Source organism: Notechis scutatus, chromosome 4, assembly GCF_049901735.1.
Source record: "Notechis scutatus isolate UNSWTSFEM ecotype Mainland chromosome 4, rNotScu1.2, whole genome shotgun sequence".
Taxonomy (NCBI): Eukaryota; Metazoa; Chordata; class Lepidosauria; order Squamata; family Elapidae; genus Notechis; species Notechis scutatus.
The window spans coordinates 61,107,235-61,123,172 of NC_142012.1; the positions used below are offsets into that span (position 1 = coordinate 61,107,235).

General features: G+C 37.5%; 1 protein-coding gene across 9 annotated transcripts in view; it reads left to right on the forward strand.

Moving 5' to 3' along the window:
* Positions 1 to 15,938, forward strand: part of FRYL (FRY like transcription coactivator) — a 149,982-nt gene that overhangs the window by 97,429 nt on the left and 36,615 nt on the right. For all 9 annotated transcript variants that reach the window (XR_015749286.1, XM_087963578.1, XM_087963579.1 and 6 more), the window contains 13 exons: positions 53 to 137; positions 1,828 to 1,940; positions 2,954 to 3,104; positions 4,431 to 4,534; positions 4,946 to 5,131; positions 7,080 to 7,281; positions 7,801 to 7,922; positions 8,533 to 8,723; positions 9,463 to 9,557; positions 11,264 to 11,871; positions 13,461 to 13,558; positions 15,271 to 15,441; positions 15,747 to 15,887. Coding sequence is in view for 8 of the 9 variants with exons in the window: in XM_087963578.1 (XP_087819704.1) it covers positions 53 to 137; positions 1,828 to 1,940; positions 2,954 to 3,104; positions 4,431 to 4,534; positions 4,946 to 5,131; positions 7,080 to 7,281; positions 7,801 to 7,922; positions 8,533 to 8,723; positions 9,463 to 9,557; positions 11,264 to 11,871; positions 13,461 to 13,558; positions 15,271 to 15,441; positions 15,747 to 15,887 (2,267 nt within the window). In the remaining variant the exon portion in view is untranslated. The remainder of the gene's footprint in view (positions 1 to 52; positions 138 to 1,827; positions 1,941 to 2,953; positions 3,105 to 4,430; positions 4,535 to 4,945; positions 5,132 to 7,079; positions 7,282 to 7,800; positions 7,923 to 8,532; positions 8,724 to 9,462; positions 9,558 to 11,263; positions 11,872 to 13,460; positions 13,559 to 15,270; positions 15,442 to 15,746; positions 15,888 to 15,938) is intronic.

Below are 15,938 nucleotides of genomic sequence, written 5' to 3' on the forward strand. Positions count from 1 at the left end.
TGTCTTGTGTTATTATTGCACTCATTGAAAATATACTACTGTTAATTTCCAGGAACTACTTCCAGTAGCAATACAATGGTGGCACCCACAGATGGTAATCACAACAATAAGCTTACAAAAGATAGTATTGATGAAAGGTAAGAAGGATTTATAATGTTTGAAATACTAATTGTTCTTTTTTTTTAAATAAAACCTTCATAGGTCTAACTAGTAAAGCCTAAAGTGATACTTGATTAAATGTTGGTGACAGCATATTATAGTCGCTGATAATAACTCTGCATGTTTTTGTATTGTGAATGCCAGCCTATCAAACATGTAGACCAAAGAGATACCTGATTCTACCCTCTATTTTGGGAATAGGGAATTTGAGACTTGTCTTTTTAAGACAGGGGTCCACAACCCCTGGTCTGGACCAGCACCAGGCCATTGCATGCCAGAAACGGAGCCACACAAACAAGTGAAGCCCCCTCCGGTCTACAGAAAAACTTCTCTCCACAGAACTGGTCCCTGGTGCTCAAAAGATTGGGGGGGGGGGTGTTGGCCTGTTTTAAGACAACTGAAGGAAGAGTGGGAACTGAGGTGGGGAAAAGCATGGAACTAAAGCTTTTCCATCTTGCCTGTGATTATATTTTGGATGTGCCCAGAATCCAGGTAACTGACAGAGTGTGAACATTTTTTTTCAAAGGGATTCTGGGTTAACAGGTCCACCAGAAACCTTCATGTCTCTTAACGGTGCGGTATACATCAAATCAAATCTATAAAATGTATTTATAATTTGATCACATTCTTTAAAAAAGGAAGGCCACTCTATTCTTTTCATTGCAAGCTTTATTATAGCAAAGCGGTATAGTATTTGCCTTTTGAATTATTTTAACTGTGAACACTGTGCTTGAACATTTACCTTTTAATATATAAAATATAATAATTTCTTGTTATATTTTTAAAATATTTGGCTTATGTAAAGTGAAATTGGTCTGTCCACCAAGGAAAGGTATGGCTAACCACATGTTTTTTTCTGATGTATTATATAAATTATTTCTTTGTACCCTGCAATCGTGAAAAAGGCAGCGCAAAATATGAGAACCCTATAACTCTTACACAACAATTTTAGGATGCTATAGGAAGAACCCTCTGGAAGATAATTACTGGCAGTAGGAATTCTCAAGCTGCTACCTCAAGGTGGGGGGGGAAGGCCAGGGTTTAAAGACCCAGACAGTTTCTGGGTCTGAGTTGTCCAGCCTTCCATCTTGTTGGCTCACGATAGTCTTATTCGGCTGTGTCTTCTATTTTTGCTACTAACTTTTCATATAAGTAGTAAATAAAATTGAGGTTTTGAAAATCAAGTCATTATATAAAACCAATAAATTTAGAATGGCTGAATTTGTGTATCTGACTTTTCTTGCTCATATTATTTTTTGTGTTTTTTTCCTTGGTTTTATAAATATTAAATGTACTTCAGCTGAATTGTCCTCCAAGTCAGCAATTGGAGATTCTGCGTTACCTATCTCAGGGGTTTACCTGTGATTTGATAGTACATTACTAGTTTTCTACTCTCTTTTAGACTCTGGGTTCTTATAATTTTCAGGACTATTAGAAACAGGAAAGACACAGAAGACACGCTTCTCAGGGTTCTTCCATTCTGACTCCTAGCATGCTTGTGTTCTCATACTACATTTACCTATGGTTTAGGCTGAATAGTTTTTAAGAAGTAAAGGGCACCTAAATACAGTAATTTTTTAATAGCATGTTTGATTGGATTAACATATGCTACATGGAAGAATAGAAATGTGGTCTTTGATAACACTATTAGTATGTTTATTCCTTCAGCTACATCCATCTGGATATCTATAGTGGATTGAACAGTAATCTGAACCGCCAGCATCATAGGCTAGAATCTCGATACAGCAGCAGTTCAGGAGGCTCATATGAAGAAGAAAAAAGTAATTCAATCTTTTATTTTCCTCAAACAATGCAAGGTTTAACTGTCAGTTACATACCCGGATTTTGTTAACTTTATAGAAAAATCTATTATCTTCATCTGTTGTGGCAACGAAAGTTATGTTCATTCAGCTAAAGCCCATCTGCTTAATTGTTTAATTTTTCTTTGCACTGTATATTGGGGGACACTATTATGTCACTTGGCAAAGAATACTATAATTATATACCATATTACATGGCATACGCACCTACCATAAATATGTGTTTAAAATACCTTCCTTCTATGACACTTTGACACTTTGAGCTACCCTTAATTTAGGAGAGGCTTGGATGATGTAGCTATCAGATCCACATGTTTTTATTTGATTTTCAGACCTGATCATTACAATTGTTTTCTTCAGTTCAGTCTTGTGCTAGACTTTGATGCCTATTGCTTTCAGAATACATACAAGGTAGTCCTTGACTTACCATAATTTATTTAGTGATCATTCGAACTTACAATGAGACTGAAACAGTGACTTATGACCATTTTCACATTTACAATCATTGTAACATCCCCATGGTCACATGATCAGAATTCAAATTCTTGGCAACTGACTCATATTTATGATGGTTGCAGTGCCCCACGATCATGTGGCCTTCTGACAAGCAAAGTCAATGGGGAAGCCAGATTCACTTAACAGCTGCGTCACTGTCTTAACAATTGCAGTGATTCACTTAGCAACTGTGGCAGGAAAGGTGATAAAATGGGGCAAAATTCACTTAACAAATGTTTCACTTAGCAACAGCAATTTTGGGCTCAATTGTGGTCATACATCAGGGACTACCTGTGTATAAATAATGTTTTTATGTAGCGAATCCTGAATACACCCAAAATTTTTGATGACAAGACAGTGTTAACTAATTATGGGAAAATACAGAAAATACAACATGCATATTTGAAAATAACGTATTTCAATTAATATAACTATATATGATTGAAATGTCTGATTCAAGATAATAATACTTTTGACAGGTGATTCGATGCCATTGTATTCGAGCTGGCGACTTAAAGTGATGGAACACAATGAAGGAGAGCCCTTACCTTTTCCACCTTCAGGAGGTTGTTGGTCCCCATTGGTGGATTATTTGCCTGAAACATCATCTCCAGGCATGTCTCTTCATAGGTAAGCAATATAAATAAGACACTCCCAAATCCCTCTGAATATGAAGTACCTAAAAGAGATTGTAGCACAGTACTTTCCTTTCAGGAAAAGAAAGCCAGAAATTAATTGGGTCTTCCATCTAAGGAACATGTAAGATTTATGGAAATTGACTCATCCTGCTTCCAGATTATTCTTGTTTTTTGAGAATGGAATCTTCACAGTTCATATTTCAAGACAGAAGCCTTTTATTTTTTTACTTTTAATTGTTTTGGTAACTTCTATAGAAGGAATCTTTCCACAAAGTCTTTTGTATTTTTTCTGGCCTTTTATTAGCTGATCTAGGCTGTATAAACATTGAATATGATGCCTCCTGTATCTTTAAATATGAATCATTTATTTTGCCTGCTTACTGCCTTCATACAGAAGTCTCTTCATCTCGGCCAAACTATGCAGGGCAGCCAAAAGGGTAGATTGGGGAGGCGGGATGTTGAAGTGGAGGAAATTTGAAAAAAGTCGGACACATGTTCCTTGGACAGCAGAACAAGTATCGGAGTGCATAATACCAGATAGACATGTCGCTAGAAGGCAAAACCACGAAATTGCATCTTACTTAATTTGGCTACATCAAGTGGGGGAATTCACTGGAGAAAGCAATGATGCTTGGAAGAGTTAGCAGTAAAAGGAAACCAGGCTGTCAAAGAGCATGGTGACCGGACACCATCAAAGATGACACCAGCCAAGAGCATAGAAAAACCTAAAAAGAAATAGTGCAAGATCAGAAGATGTGGAAATACCTGGCCCATAGCATCGCCAAGAGTTGGGCTCGACTGAATGGATAACATCAGCACAATCAGAAGTGTGAGTCCTCGCCTAACGACTGGAACGAGGACTGCTCTCCCCAGGCAGTGAAATCATGTGGTGTTGCATTTAATGATCACTTCGCTGAGTGATGGAAAGTATGGCCCCAATTAGGGTCATAACCTGAGACTACCTATTTAAGCCTTGCTTTATATTTCTTTATGCTCTGAGCAGTGCTGGCATTAAACAACTATATTTCTTTATTGAGACAACTAATATTTATTTTATTATTATCTATTTATTATTTGCTAAGTGATAAACAGATCATTGTCATAGTTACCATAATATATATCTTAAATACCTAAAATCTTTTAATGTTATTGTCAATCTGTCCTAAGAGGACAAAATTTGCTTTGAATAGTAGCAATTCTAATGTAAACAACTATGTAACTATGATGCTGATTTTTAAATTGTATTTTATAATTTCAATCAATTCCACTGACACACACATACCTTTAACTTAATCGAAATCTCTTCTTTGGTTTATAGGTGTAACATAGCAGTGATTCTGTTGACTGACCTAATAATTGACCATAGCGTGAAGGTAGATTGGGGGAATTACTTGCATCTCTTGCTTCATGCCATTTTTATAGGTAAGTTTTTATTAAAATTGGAAAGCATTGTTACCACATTGTTTAATGGTCTTGCACATATAATGTTTAATGCCAAAGGGAAAACTTGATTCATTTAAAATAAAACCAACTTGAAGAGCAGGTGGTACCCAAATTTTCAGTGAGCATAGCAGTGGCCTAAAAGACTGAACTTGCAGGAAGAACAGTTGTTTATTTTTTTATATTTGATAAAAAATAAATCTACCATAGCAAGTAAGAAAAAAATTTTTGTTAATAATTTTGTTAAGAATTCTTATCTCTTGAGTGTATGACAACAATAAATGAGTGAATAGGACCAGGCATGTTCCTTTTAAATGAACTTTTAATTCATTAGCAACATTAACATACAGGTACATCATTTGACTATATGCATTTTTCTTTTCTCGGATGTAGGTCTTGATCATCACCATCCGGAAGTATATGAACACTGTAAACACCTCCTATTGCATTTATTGATAGTGATGGGCTCTAACAGTAGCGTCCAGGCTGTGGCTTCTATCCTTCTTAGGAACAAGGAGTTTAATGAACCCCGGGTGCTCACTATCAAACAAATAGCACATTTGGACTGCATCTTCACAGGTATCTTCAGTCTTCTAATTAAGGCCCATGCTAATTGGGGGACGGAGGGCAGTTCAACAAAACTTAAAATGCCCTGTATTCATTATAATGAAAATAAAACCACAGGAGGTATTCCTCAATTTACAACCATTCACTGTTTTGGATTAACAGCGACCAATTGCAACCAAAAATCCAAGCTTACCACTGTTACCCTGCTCCAGTAGTCATGTGATTGCCATTTGGGTACTTGGCAACTGGCAACAGCCAATTTTAGCATCCTCTGGTCAAATGAGCACAATTGGCAGTGTTTCCAGCAATTTTGTTGGTTTCCAGCAAAAGATGCCCTTGGCTAATCTGGATTCACACTTACAATTGCCTGGCTCAACTTAAGAGCACAGTAAAATCAGATTCTGTCACATGATGACTCAAATTATGGCGGCAATGACAACAGAAATTCCAAGCCCAATTACCATCGTAAGTCAAGGACTACCTGGAAAAGCTATTTCACAGCAATATGGTAGAAATTCTGTCTCTTGAATAGGTAACTGATAAAGCTACATTAATTCAATATTTCTTTAATATTTTAGAACAAACTTGATCAAGGGTAGTAGGCCTCTCAGGTCTAAGAACCTAAGACATTTACTGTAATAAAAATATATAAGAATCATTAAGTTGCTTATATGCTTATATATATAAGAATCATTAACATTGCTAATGTTTAATTTATTTAAATCAGGAAAAGAGGAAGATGAATTAATGGTTCATTTAACTTTTATTTTAGAAGAGCAGACTAATGCTATAGTGCAGACTTCTCGGTTTCAAAAACTTTTCACAGTCTGTTAATAGAATTGTTCGAAGAATTCTTAATTCCCAGTACCAGAATTGGATATTTGCTCCAGACAATTTTTTAACTGTTTTATTTATAGTAATGAATTCAGAGTCAGTTTTTAATAAATAGCATTGCAAACTTTGGTTATACTTTTCCCTGTATAGTGAATATAGGAAGAGATACAATGGACTCATACATTGTTCAGCTAGAAATTTCTTAATTATTTCATATGCAATCCTTGTTTGGTACATGACACTAATATTTTTCAGCAGGTGGCAGCACCTCACTATTAAATATAATCATGTGGAATTATTAATCATGTATGTTTTTTATGTTACCCATATGTATTCAATTATACTGATCTTACAACTTTCCCTTTTTCCAAAGACAATTGGGATAGCTGCAGGGGTGGGATTCTACCAGTCCGCACCTATTCGCTAGAACCGGTTGTTAACATTCTAAGCAGTTCAGAGAACCGGTTGTTAGAAGAAATTACTCGCCTAATCCTGTAAGGAAGGCAGGAAGGAAACATTCTGGTGTTGCTTACAGAAACTGCCTCTCCGTTAACCCTTTTTACATTCTTGGCAGGACTAGACTTTCTGTCTCAGGAACATCTCTGGAGTTTTCTTTCCCCTCCTTTGCTGGTACTTTGCTTGTGTGGAGTGACCATTCAAAGTTACAATGGCACTGAAAAAAAGTGACTTATGACCATTTTTCACATTTATGACTGTTGCAGCATCCCCAGTCATGAGAGGCCAGGCAAGGAGATGCATGCCTCAATGTGAGTGATACTGAGTTGGCCATGCCCAGCCAGTAACATGACCACCAAGCCACGTCCACCCGTCACATGACTACTAAGCCATGCCCACCACCTAAGCCACGCCCACAGAACCAGTTGTTAAAAAATTTGAATCCCGCCCCTGGGTAGCTGTACACAGAGAACCAGATTGGGCTTCTTCCCAAGAATAGGATGTAGGGATGTACGAAACACTCCAAATTTAAAATATTCCAAGTATGAAGTAGCAGTTTTCTTAGCTGGGCTAAAATAATGAAGAATAAAGAAATCAGAATATCTTCTGGAATTTTTGGAAAGTCAGTGTGAAGATTTCAAGAATGGTAATTATGTCTTTCTGTAATTAGGTGTTAATGATTTTATACCAGATCACCAGCCCTCTCCAATGACAGACTCAGGACTCAGTTCAAGTTCTACCTCTTCCAGCATCAGTTTAGGAAATACAAGCGCTGCCATTTCTCAGATGCAAAGCACCATTCTCAATGAAATTGATCTTTCAGGAGAACAAGATGAAAAAATGAAGTCACTGATGGAGTTTATTACTTCAAGGTAACATTTGAATGATGGCATTTACTCAGTGGTATAGAAATGCATACATTTTCAAAACTGTTCTAAGCTCTTGCTCAAGATTTCATAACTTCATAATAATGTGAAATATTCAGCATTAATGTTCAGCTTTTTTTAGTTTCATGGAAATGGTACCTGAGTTAGTGAATTTTAAGGGTAAACATTTCTGCTGAAATCAGGATAAAGTTAGGGTGCCCCACTCCATAAGTTTTAGGACTAAAACTTTTATCTTCCATGTAGGATGAAGTTCGGGTTAGGGTTTCTTGATTCCTGTGGTTAAATTTAATGGTAGAGATTGTTTTAGTAATGTAACAATTTAACTCTTACCAAATAATATTTATGGTTATTGTATGTTTATAAAAGCAAACATGTTTTATATCTGAAAAGCTATAACTTCTAAAAGAGGCATTCGATAAATAATCAAGGAATCAAAACATAAGGCTTCAGTGCAGATAATGAATTATTTTTAACAAATGAGTTTCTGGTTTGATATATCTGCAGAAAACAAGGACCACTTTGGAATCATGAAGATGTTTCAGCAAAGAATCCAAGCATAAAGAGTGCTGAGCTGTTAACTATATTTCTAAAGCATGTTGTTTCTGTATTCAAGCAGTCAAGTTCAGGTATGTTTTGAAAACTTTCAAATTGCTATGATCAGTACATTGTGAAATTTTAGCAGTTTAATGAAGGAACAAGTAATGCAGGATTTGGGTTTGGCTAATCTAGAAGAAAGAAGGCCCTGTATACCCACCCCCCCTTTTAGGCCGGTTGGCGCCCCCCCCCCCGCCCCCCCCCCCCCCCCCCCCCCCCCCCCCCCCCCCCCCCCCCCCCCCCCCCCCCCCACCCGCTTCGGTGGGACTTGATAGCAGTATTCCAGTATTTGAGAAGTTACCACAAAGAGGAGAGGGGTCAACTTATTTACCAAAGCACCAGAGGGCAGGACAAGAAACAATGGATGGAAACTAACCAAGGAGAGAAGCAACTTGGAATTAAGGAGAAAGTTCCTAACAGTGAGGACCATTGACCAGTGGAACAGCTGGCCTTCAGAAATTGCAGATGCTTCATCACTGGAGGTTTATTAGAAGAGACTGGACAGCCACTTGTCTCAAATGGTACAGGATCTCCTGCTTGAGCAGGTGGTTGGACTAGAAGACCTCCAAGGTCCCTTCCAGCTCTATTCTGATCGATTGATAATTAATTTTAGGCACTATTAATGTTCCCTGTTTCTTGCAGGTGGATTTCAGCTGGAGCAGCATCTTAGCGAAGTTGCTCTGCAGACTGCACTTTCTTGCTCTTCTCGACACTATGCTGGAAGATCTTTTCAGATTTTCAGAGCATTGAAACAGCCTCTTTCAGCCAACACACTTTCTGATATTCTCTCCAGGCTTGTAGAAACCGTTGGAGATGCAGGAGAAGAAGCTCAGGTATTTCGCTTTTCAAATTTTTTTTTTACAAACCAATAATTTAATTTTTATCTTAAATTGAACATTAAGTGAAGATTTATGCCTGGAGAATATTATTTATAGCAGTTCTAGAGTACGGCATCATAACAAATCATTTGGAACTTTTAAAAGTTATAGAATGCTAGTCTTTTGTAATCAAAAAGATTCTTACACTTGTGTCAGATAATCTGTGATCCTAAAATGATATACAGACAAAAACTCTTTATTTTCTGCCTCTTAGAGCTTCTTATGACTGGTAAAAAAAACCATAGCATGATTTTCTTCCCTTTTGAGGCAAGAATGAATGAAAATTGTAGTGTAACTTTATGTATGTTACAATTAAAAAGCAAGTCCTCCCAGAACTGTGGCCTACCTATATGTACGTGTTACTTCATCTATGATCTCTTCATCCAAATGTTAAAAGAATCTGTAGATCACCCTGGAAATGATCAATTTATTTTCACATAAAGGTTTGTGGACCGTGTCTATTGGATGGATAGAATAAGATCTTGTAAGAATGTTTTTATAAGAAAAATAGGGAAGTGGATGCTAGGCAGGATCGCTACAAGGGCTAGGAGACTTTACCAACCTTTTCTGTTCAACTATGCATATGGCATGTTGTATTTTATCAAACGAAACATTCATATGGTTACTTGAGTTTTAATGCTTTTCAATGTATCTGATTAATAAATTGCCTTTGTGGCCGATTTGCTGTTTATAGGGTTTTGTCATAGAACTGCTTCTTACATTGGAGTCAGCTGTGGATACATTGGCAGACACCATGAAGCATTATGATCTTCTCACTGCACTTTCCCAGTAAGATTTTTTTTTATGATAGCTTCCTGGAATATGCATCCGAAATTCTTTTTACAATATTTGGGCGAGACTTTTTCTTTTAAATCATTGGGAATATATGGGTCTTTCACTCATTGGTTCAGTCAGAAGTTTAAAAAAAAATTAACTCTATTTTTAAAGTGGGGTGTTTAAATGCCTGTGTCTGTAATAAGGTTCAAGGAGTGGCAGGATGACAATAGCAGGAGCACAATAACTTATGTCATGTTCCTTTTGCACATGCAGACATTGCTGAAAAGAAGACTTCTGTGATTTAAATAAGTATGCAGTACATCATTTCAATGGCTTAGTTGCCTATCATGAACATTCCATTTTTAGTTTTTTTCCCATTTTCTTTTTTTCATTGGGTTATTCTACTTGAAAGTTCAAAAAAAAAATTAAAAAAAATTTACCTAAGCAGTTAATTAATTTTAGGAAGCAATTTTTTCTGCTTTGCACACTGTCCTAATATCCCAGCCCCTGGACCGTGGACTGGTACTGGTCCGTGGCGTGTTAGGACCCGTTCCATGCAAATAGTGGGTGAACAAACAAAGCTTCCTCGGCATATGCACAGGATCTAGATAGCATGTGAAACCATCACCACCCCAGTCCATGGAAAAATTTTATCTTCCACAAAACTGATCCCCAGCGCCAGGAAGGTTGGGGTCCACTGTCCTAGCATACTTTCTTCCTCTTTCTGATCAATAAATTTTGAAGTAAGCAAAATCTACTCAGGCCCACTTAATAAAAATAGTTCTGAATACTAAAAATTACTTGCAATCCTATATGTACCTGGTTGGTAATACGGGTACTCCTTCACTTACAACCACAATCAGGACTGGAACTTTTGTTGTAAGTTGGGGTTGGTCGTAAATCAAGTTGTCACATGACCATAACCGACTTTATGACCATTTTTACTATGGCTATTAAATAAATCACAATGGTCATTAAAACTCATTTATATCAGTTAAGCCACCCCATATGCATGATGATGTGAGCTGCCATTCACGTAAGTGAGTGCTTTTGAATAAATATGTTTTAGTAAGTCTTTTAAAATTGCTACCAAACTCTTCTGGTTTTAGACTACCATACCGTTTTGGGGGAGCCTCTTTTTCAAGATGAGGAGAAAGCATGTTTTAAGTTAACCTTGAAGCTCATTTCCACAACAGATACAAGAAATGTGTATTGGTCAGTAAAAAGATATTTGGAGAAATTGTGGAGTTTTAGTCCTGTTATATTGTTCAGAATTCTTAATGGAACACCTGTCCTTGAGAATGGCAGCTTGGCTCACGATGGTTTAACCGATGCTGCTTTATTAATTTCCTAGTCTTATTTGTAAGCGGCCTTAGTTATAAGTGGTCATAGTTATAAAATGGAGGATATAAATATTGAAAATACACCCTCTCCTAAGCCCTGAAAAACACTCCCAGAAGGTCAGTGAGCATGATGCATCATAATGTGATATAATACCATGATGTCTAAAGAAAAAAAAAAGATAATCCCCCCCCACTTCTTGAAACAGGTGAAAAAGGTATGTCTTTTTTTTTTATTAATGTATAGCATTCTTGATTAAAAGAGAAGTAATGTTACTTCTCTGTATTTGAAACTGAGGGATGTTTTCAACTTTTTTTTCAATATTCTTAATGGTCTTGGGGTGACAAATTACATGCTGCATTCTCTTTTTGTTTCAGTGCTTCCTATTATGACCCATTATTGGGTAACAAATATGCAACAAACAGAAAAAGCACCGGTCAGATAAACCTAAGCACAAGTCACGTTAACTCTGGTAACTTTGTAGGCTATTACAGTCACATGAAAAGCAACTCTTTGCGACTGAGTTTGATAGGCGAAAGGAAAAGTGACCGACGGAGGAGCAACACGCTGGATATAATGGATGGAAGGATAAATCACTCCAACAGCTTAGCAAGGACTAGAAGCCTTTCCTCCCTGAAAGAGGGAGGAATGCACGATGTGCAGCCCACTACTGATCCTGTCAATCTGATGGCCACCATATTCTGGATTGCAGCTTCTTTGCTGGAATCAGATTATGAATATGAATACCTCTTGGCTCTCAGGCTCCTCAATAAACTTCTCGTTCATTTGCCTCTGGATAAACCTGAGAGCAGGGAGAAGATTGAACAGATGCAGAGTAAATTAAAATGGAATAACTTTCCAGGCCTTCAGCAGTTATTCCTGAAGGGGTTCACCTCTGTGTCAACCCAAGAAATGACAGTTCACTTGCTTAGCAAGCTCATCACAGTTTCCAAGCACATGTTGGTGGATCCATCCCAAGTAGCAGGTATTTTTCAAATGTTTTTGGAATTATACTGCCCGGAATTGTGAGTTAACGTAGGGGTTCTTTTATGCGTTTTGTTATTAGATTTGTTATTAGATTTATAGTGAATCCTTCCCTTTAAAGGCTGCTTCCAAAATTAGAAATTATAAAGCATAAAAATGCTACCATTTAAATTAAAATGCATTTTGTTTCCCAGGGGCCTGGCAGGAATGTTATTAAATAGATGAGGTTCTGAAAGGGGCACCCTAAAAATGGCCTCTCTTTCAGATAGTGCCTAAGCCATTTAGGGGTTTTAAGGCCAATGTCAGCATCTTAAGACTGTATCTAGCAGTGCCAGGGCAAAACTTTCAGTATTGGCATCCTAGGATTTCACCCGCTTCTGACCTACAATCTTGCTGTTGCATTTTGTGCCAACTGCATTTTCTGGACACTTCAGAAGCAGCCTGAAATGCACCAAGCAACAGTTAAGAAAGGAAATGGATGTGCTATATTGCTAAGGCCATCCAGCTTATGAAGAGTTATCACTTGTATAAGCGTAATTCTGTACGAGGTCTCCTTGCTGTAGTTGTTATTTGGAAACCTCACAATCACTGGGGGCCAAAAAGCACTCCCAAATTGGCATCCTGTTCTTCCTCCGGATATGCATCCTTATTCAACATGGACTTTGCCTCAATCCCTGCATGCAACTTTCTCCATACCAGCAGCATCTCGGTCTTGTTTGGATTTCATTTCTGGGTTGCTTTTCCCCTCATCCATTATTAAGCTCCAGAAGCATTCACAGGCAATGATTGCTTCCTTAGAATTAAATGTTGCGAGACAATATAATTCATGTAATATATATTCCATGTTCTAGCTCAGCAGTTTCACATTAAACAAATAGGAAATAAGAAACCTACGGGACACTATAGGTAAATAGCACTTAGCAATAGATTTATATCCCACTTCACTGTCCTGCTTTACAGCTCTCTGAGTGGTTTATAGAGTCAACATGTTTCCCTCAACAATCTGGGTCCTCATTTTACCCACCTTGGAAAGATGGAAGGCTGAGTCAACCTTCAGCCGGTGAGGACTCAAACTGCCTGCAGAGTTAGCCTGCAGTACCGCATTCTAACCACTGGGCCACCAAGGCTCATTCAATATCCTAGGCGTCAGAACAATAGCCCTCCAAAACCATTTTCTGGGTGCTTCTCAATAGGAGGGACACCACGGCAAGTTTTAAGAGATGATAAACATTTGAGTATGAGCATCTGTCAAAACAATCAATTGGAGCAGTTTTGTCTGGATTGAAAAAAGAAGAGAGATTTTGCTAGGTGCATAGAATAAAGGCCAGACATTGTAAAATTGATAGTATATGGCAAAGTAGATAATCTGGTGTCCTGATAATTTGTATTACTGGCTATGTTGTTTAGGACTTGTGCAACTGGGGCAGCCAAATTGTCTGCCCTCAGTACGACAGGTTTCTTAGGCATTTTTATTTTTGCTGATATTAAAAGTATTTATAGGTAGTGCATCTTGAAATAGCTGTCTAGAAAGGATAGAAATTAGTTTTCTAAATTCTACAGATAAATTCAACTTCATCTTTTTCTGTGCAGGATTTCCTCTTAACATATTATGTTTATTGCCTCATTTAATTCAACATTTTGATAATCCAAGTCAGTTCTGCAAGGAAACAGCTGACAGAATAGCGAAGGTACGTAATAAGCAGAAATAATTCAACATTTTTTAGTTTTCGTGGTGAAGGCAATTTGATCAAATGTGTTGTCTATACATTCACACACATGGGTTTGGATCTGTATAGACCTTGAAAGAGTTCTGCCACTAATATTTTTCCCAGAACCTTATCCCTGAATATCTTTCCCTCATTCCTGTTCCCTTGAATCCCTTTTGGCTACCTGCTTTAGAATTACAATATCCAGTTTACCTTTGATATAAGTGTTCTTCCTTTTGTACTCCTATTTTTCTCCATCTCTTCTCCTTTGTGTTTTAAAGTTCCTCAGTGTTTCATCAACAGAGCCTAATCTCCCATAGATGTTCTTTTGGGGATGTTGTAACTGAGGAAGTCAACTTTTATAAAAATAAACCAACTCAAAAAGCCTCTTCTGCTTTTATGAGAGGCTCTGAGTTCATAACATCCCCACTATCATACTTTACACCATGGACACAGCGAAATGGGTTGTTTCACTTGTGGTGTCCACTTTAAGTCTACTACCACTTTATGTTAGCAATAAATAGATCATAATATAAAGGCTCCTTCAGTTAGTCAGTCAAATCCAGGTTCAGGCTATGGTCCAATCTTGCTCGTCTGTGGTTTGTTTATATAAGGTCAAAACTAATTCATCCCAGCTTAATTGTGGTACTTCAAACTACGTTGCTGGAAAAATTGGTGCTTATATTCAACAGATTAAATCTAAGTGTTCTAACAAACAAGAGGAAGGGGATATTCAGATTCACTGTGGGAGGATGGATATGCAGTAGCAAAGTGTCTGAACTGACACCTCCATCCACTCTGCCAAAAACCTGCCTTTTAAGAAGGGGCTCAGGTGTAATAGAGTAGGAAAAGGAGGGAAAGGAAACCAAAATTTGAAGTTCTGAGGTTACTGGGAAGATCAGAAGGGAGGTGATACAGAGTGGCAAAGGAAAGAAGTGTGGCATTTGAAGTTGGATAGCCATAGTAGCAACAATGGTAAGGATGTAGTAGCTAGAAGAACAAAAGACAGTGATAGCAACAGTTTAAGGTTGGGCAGTGACGATCGAGGATGATAAAGACATCTAGCCAAGCCCTCTAAGGAAAGCCCAGAGTGCTGGCATCCAGGAGGTTTTTACCAAAGCAGAAACCTGGCTATTCTCTATTGCATAGAGAAAATCCCAAACACTGGCATCCAAGTGGGTCCCATGTGTTTCTTGAGTAGGCCCAGAGCTTCAGAAGGAGCAGTGGGACACGAGACATTGGCTTTAAGCAACAGCTAAGAAAAACAGTACGCTAGATTCTTGATGCTTTTATCCCAAACACCAGCTTTGAATCAAAATTTCTAAATGTTGCAATGCCACACAACTGGGCACTGAAGTGAATAGATTTATCTATTTAAAGTAAATGTATAGCAGTCACTAGGATGTAAGACAATCGGAACTAACCAAGGAACAACTCTTTTCAGTCAGTCTGCTCTATCTAAAACTGGATTCACACATTGTTTGCTTACCCAATCAATTTAAGTAACCAATTAGCTGGGTTCATAACCTTAAGCCAGAACAAGCAAAGCACATTATTCCATCATGGGATTTTGAACTCAGACAAAATCTATAGTCATGATGGCTGTTACAAGTTGTAATAAAGTCAGGGCTCTTTTAAAATTAAATGTTTAAATAGATATTCCGGTAACTAATACTTTGACTTTTTGTTTTTAGGTTTGTACAGAAGAGAAGTCCCCAACTCTTGCTAATTTGGCTCATATGATGTGTTTATACAGTACACACAGTTACTCCAGAGACTGCTCTAATTGGATTAATGTAGTGTGCAGATATTTGCATGACTCATTCTCAGAAACAACTTTTAATCTGATAACGTACCTGGCAGAGGTAATAATTCTTTGTACATTTAGATATCTCTTTCAGGTATTGGATACTATTCTCCGTTTGAAATTGGTACATTTTGTTTTCTCACATTTTAGAATTACCAAATATATCTTCCCGGCTCTTTACGACACCTTAATAACCATTATACTACACTGGCTTTTAAACTTCCAAATATACACTCCTAATGTTATACATCAGTTAATGCTTAGTTTATTGAATGTGAGGGCAGGTCCATTAAAGACAGGGTTATCTAATAGCTTACTACTTTGCATTGAATGTCATTTGATATTTACACATCTATTTTTTAGCTGTTAGAAAAAGGGATCTCCAGCATGCAACAGTCTTTGCTGCAAATCATTTATAGCCTTTTGAGCCACGTTGACCTGTCCACAGCACCAGTGAAGCAGTTCAATTTGGAGATCATAAAGATCATTGGCAAATATGTTCAGGTGAGTCAATTAAAGGCACACATTTGAAAATGTCGTATCTTTCCATTTAGA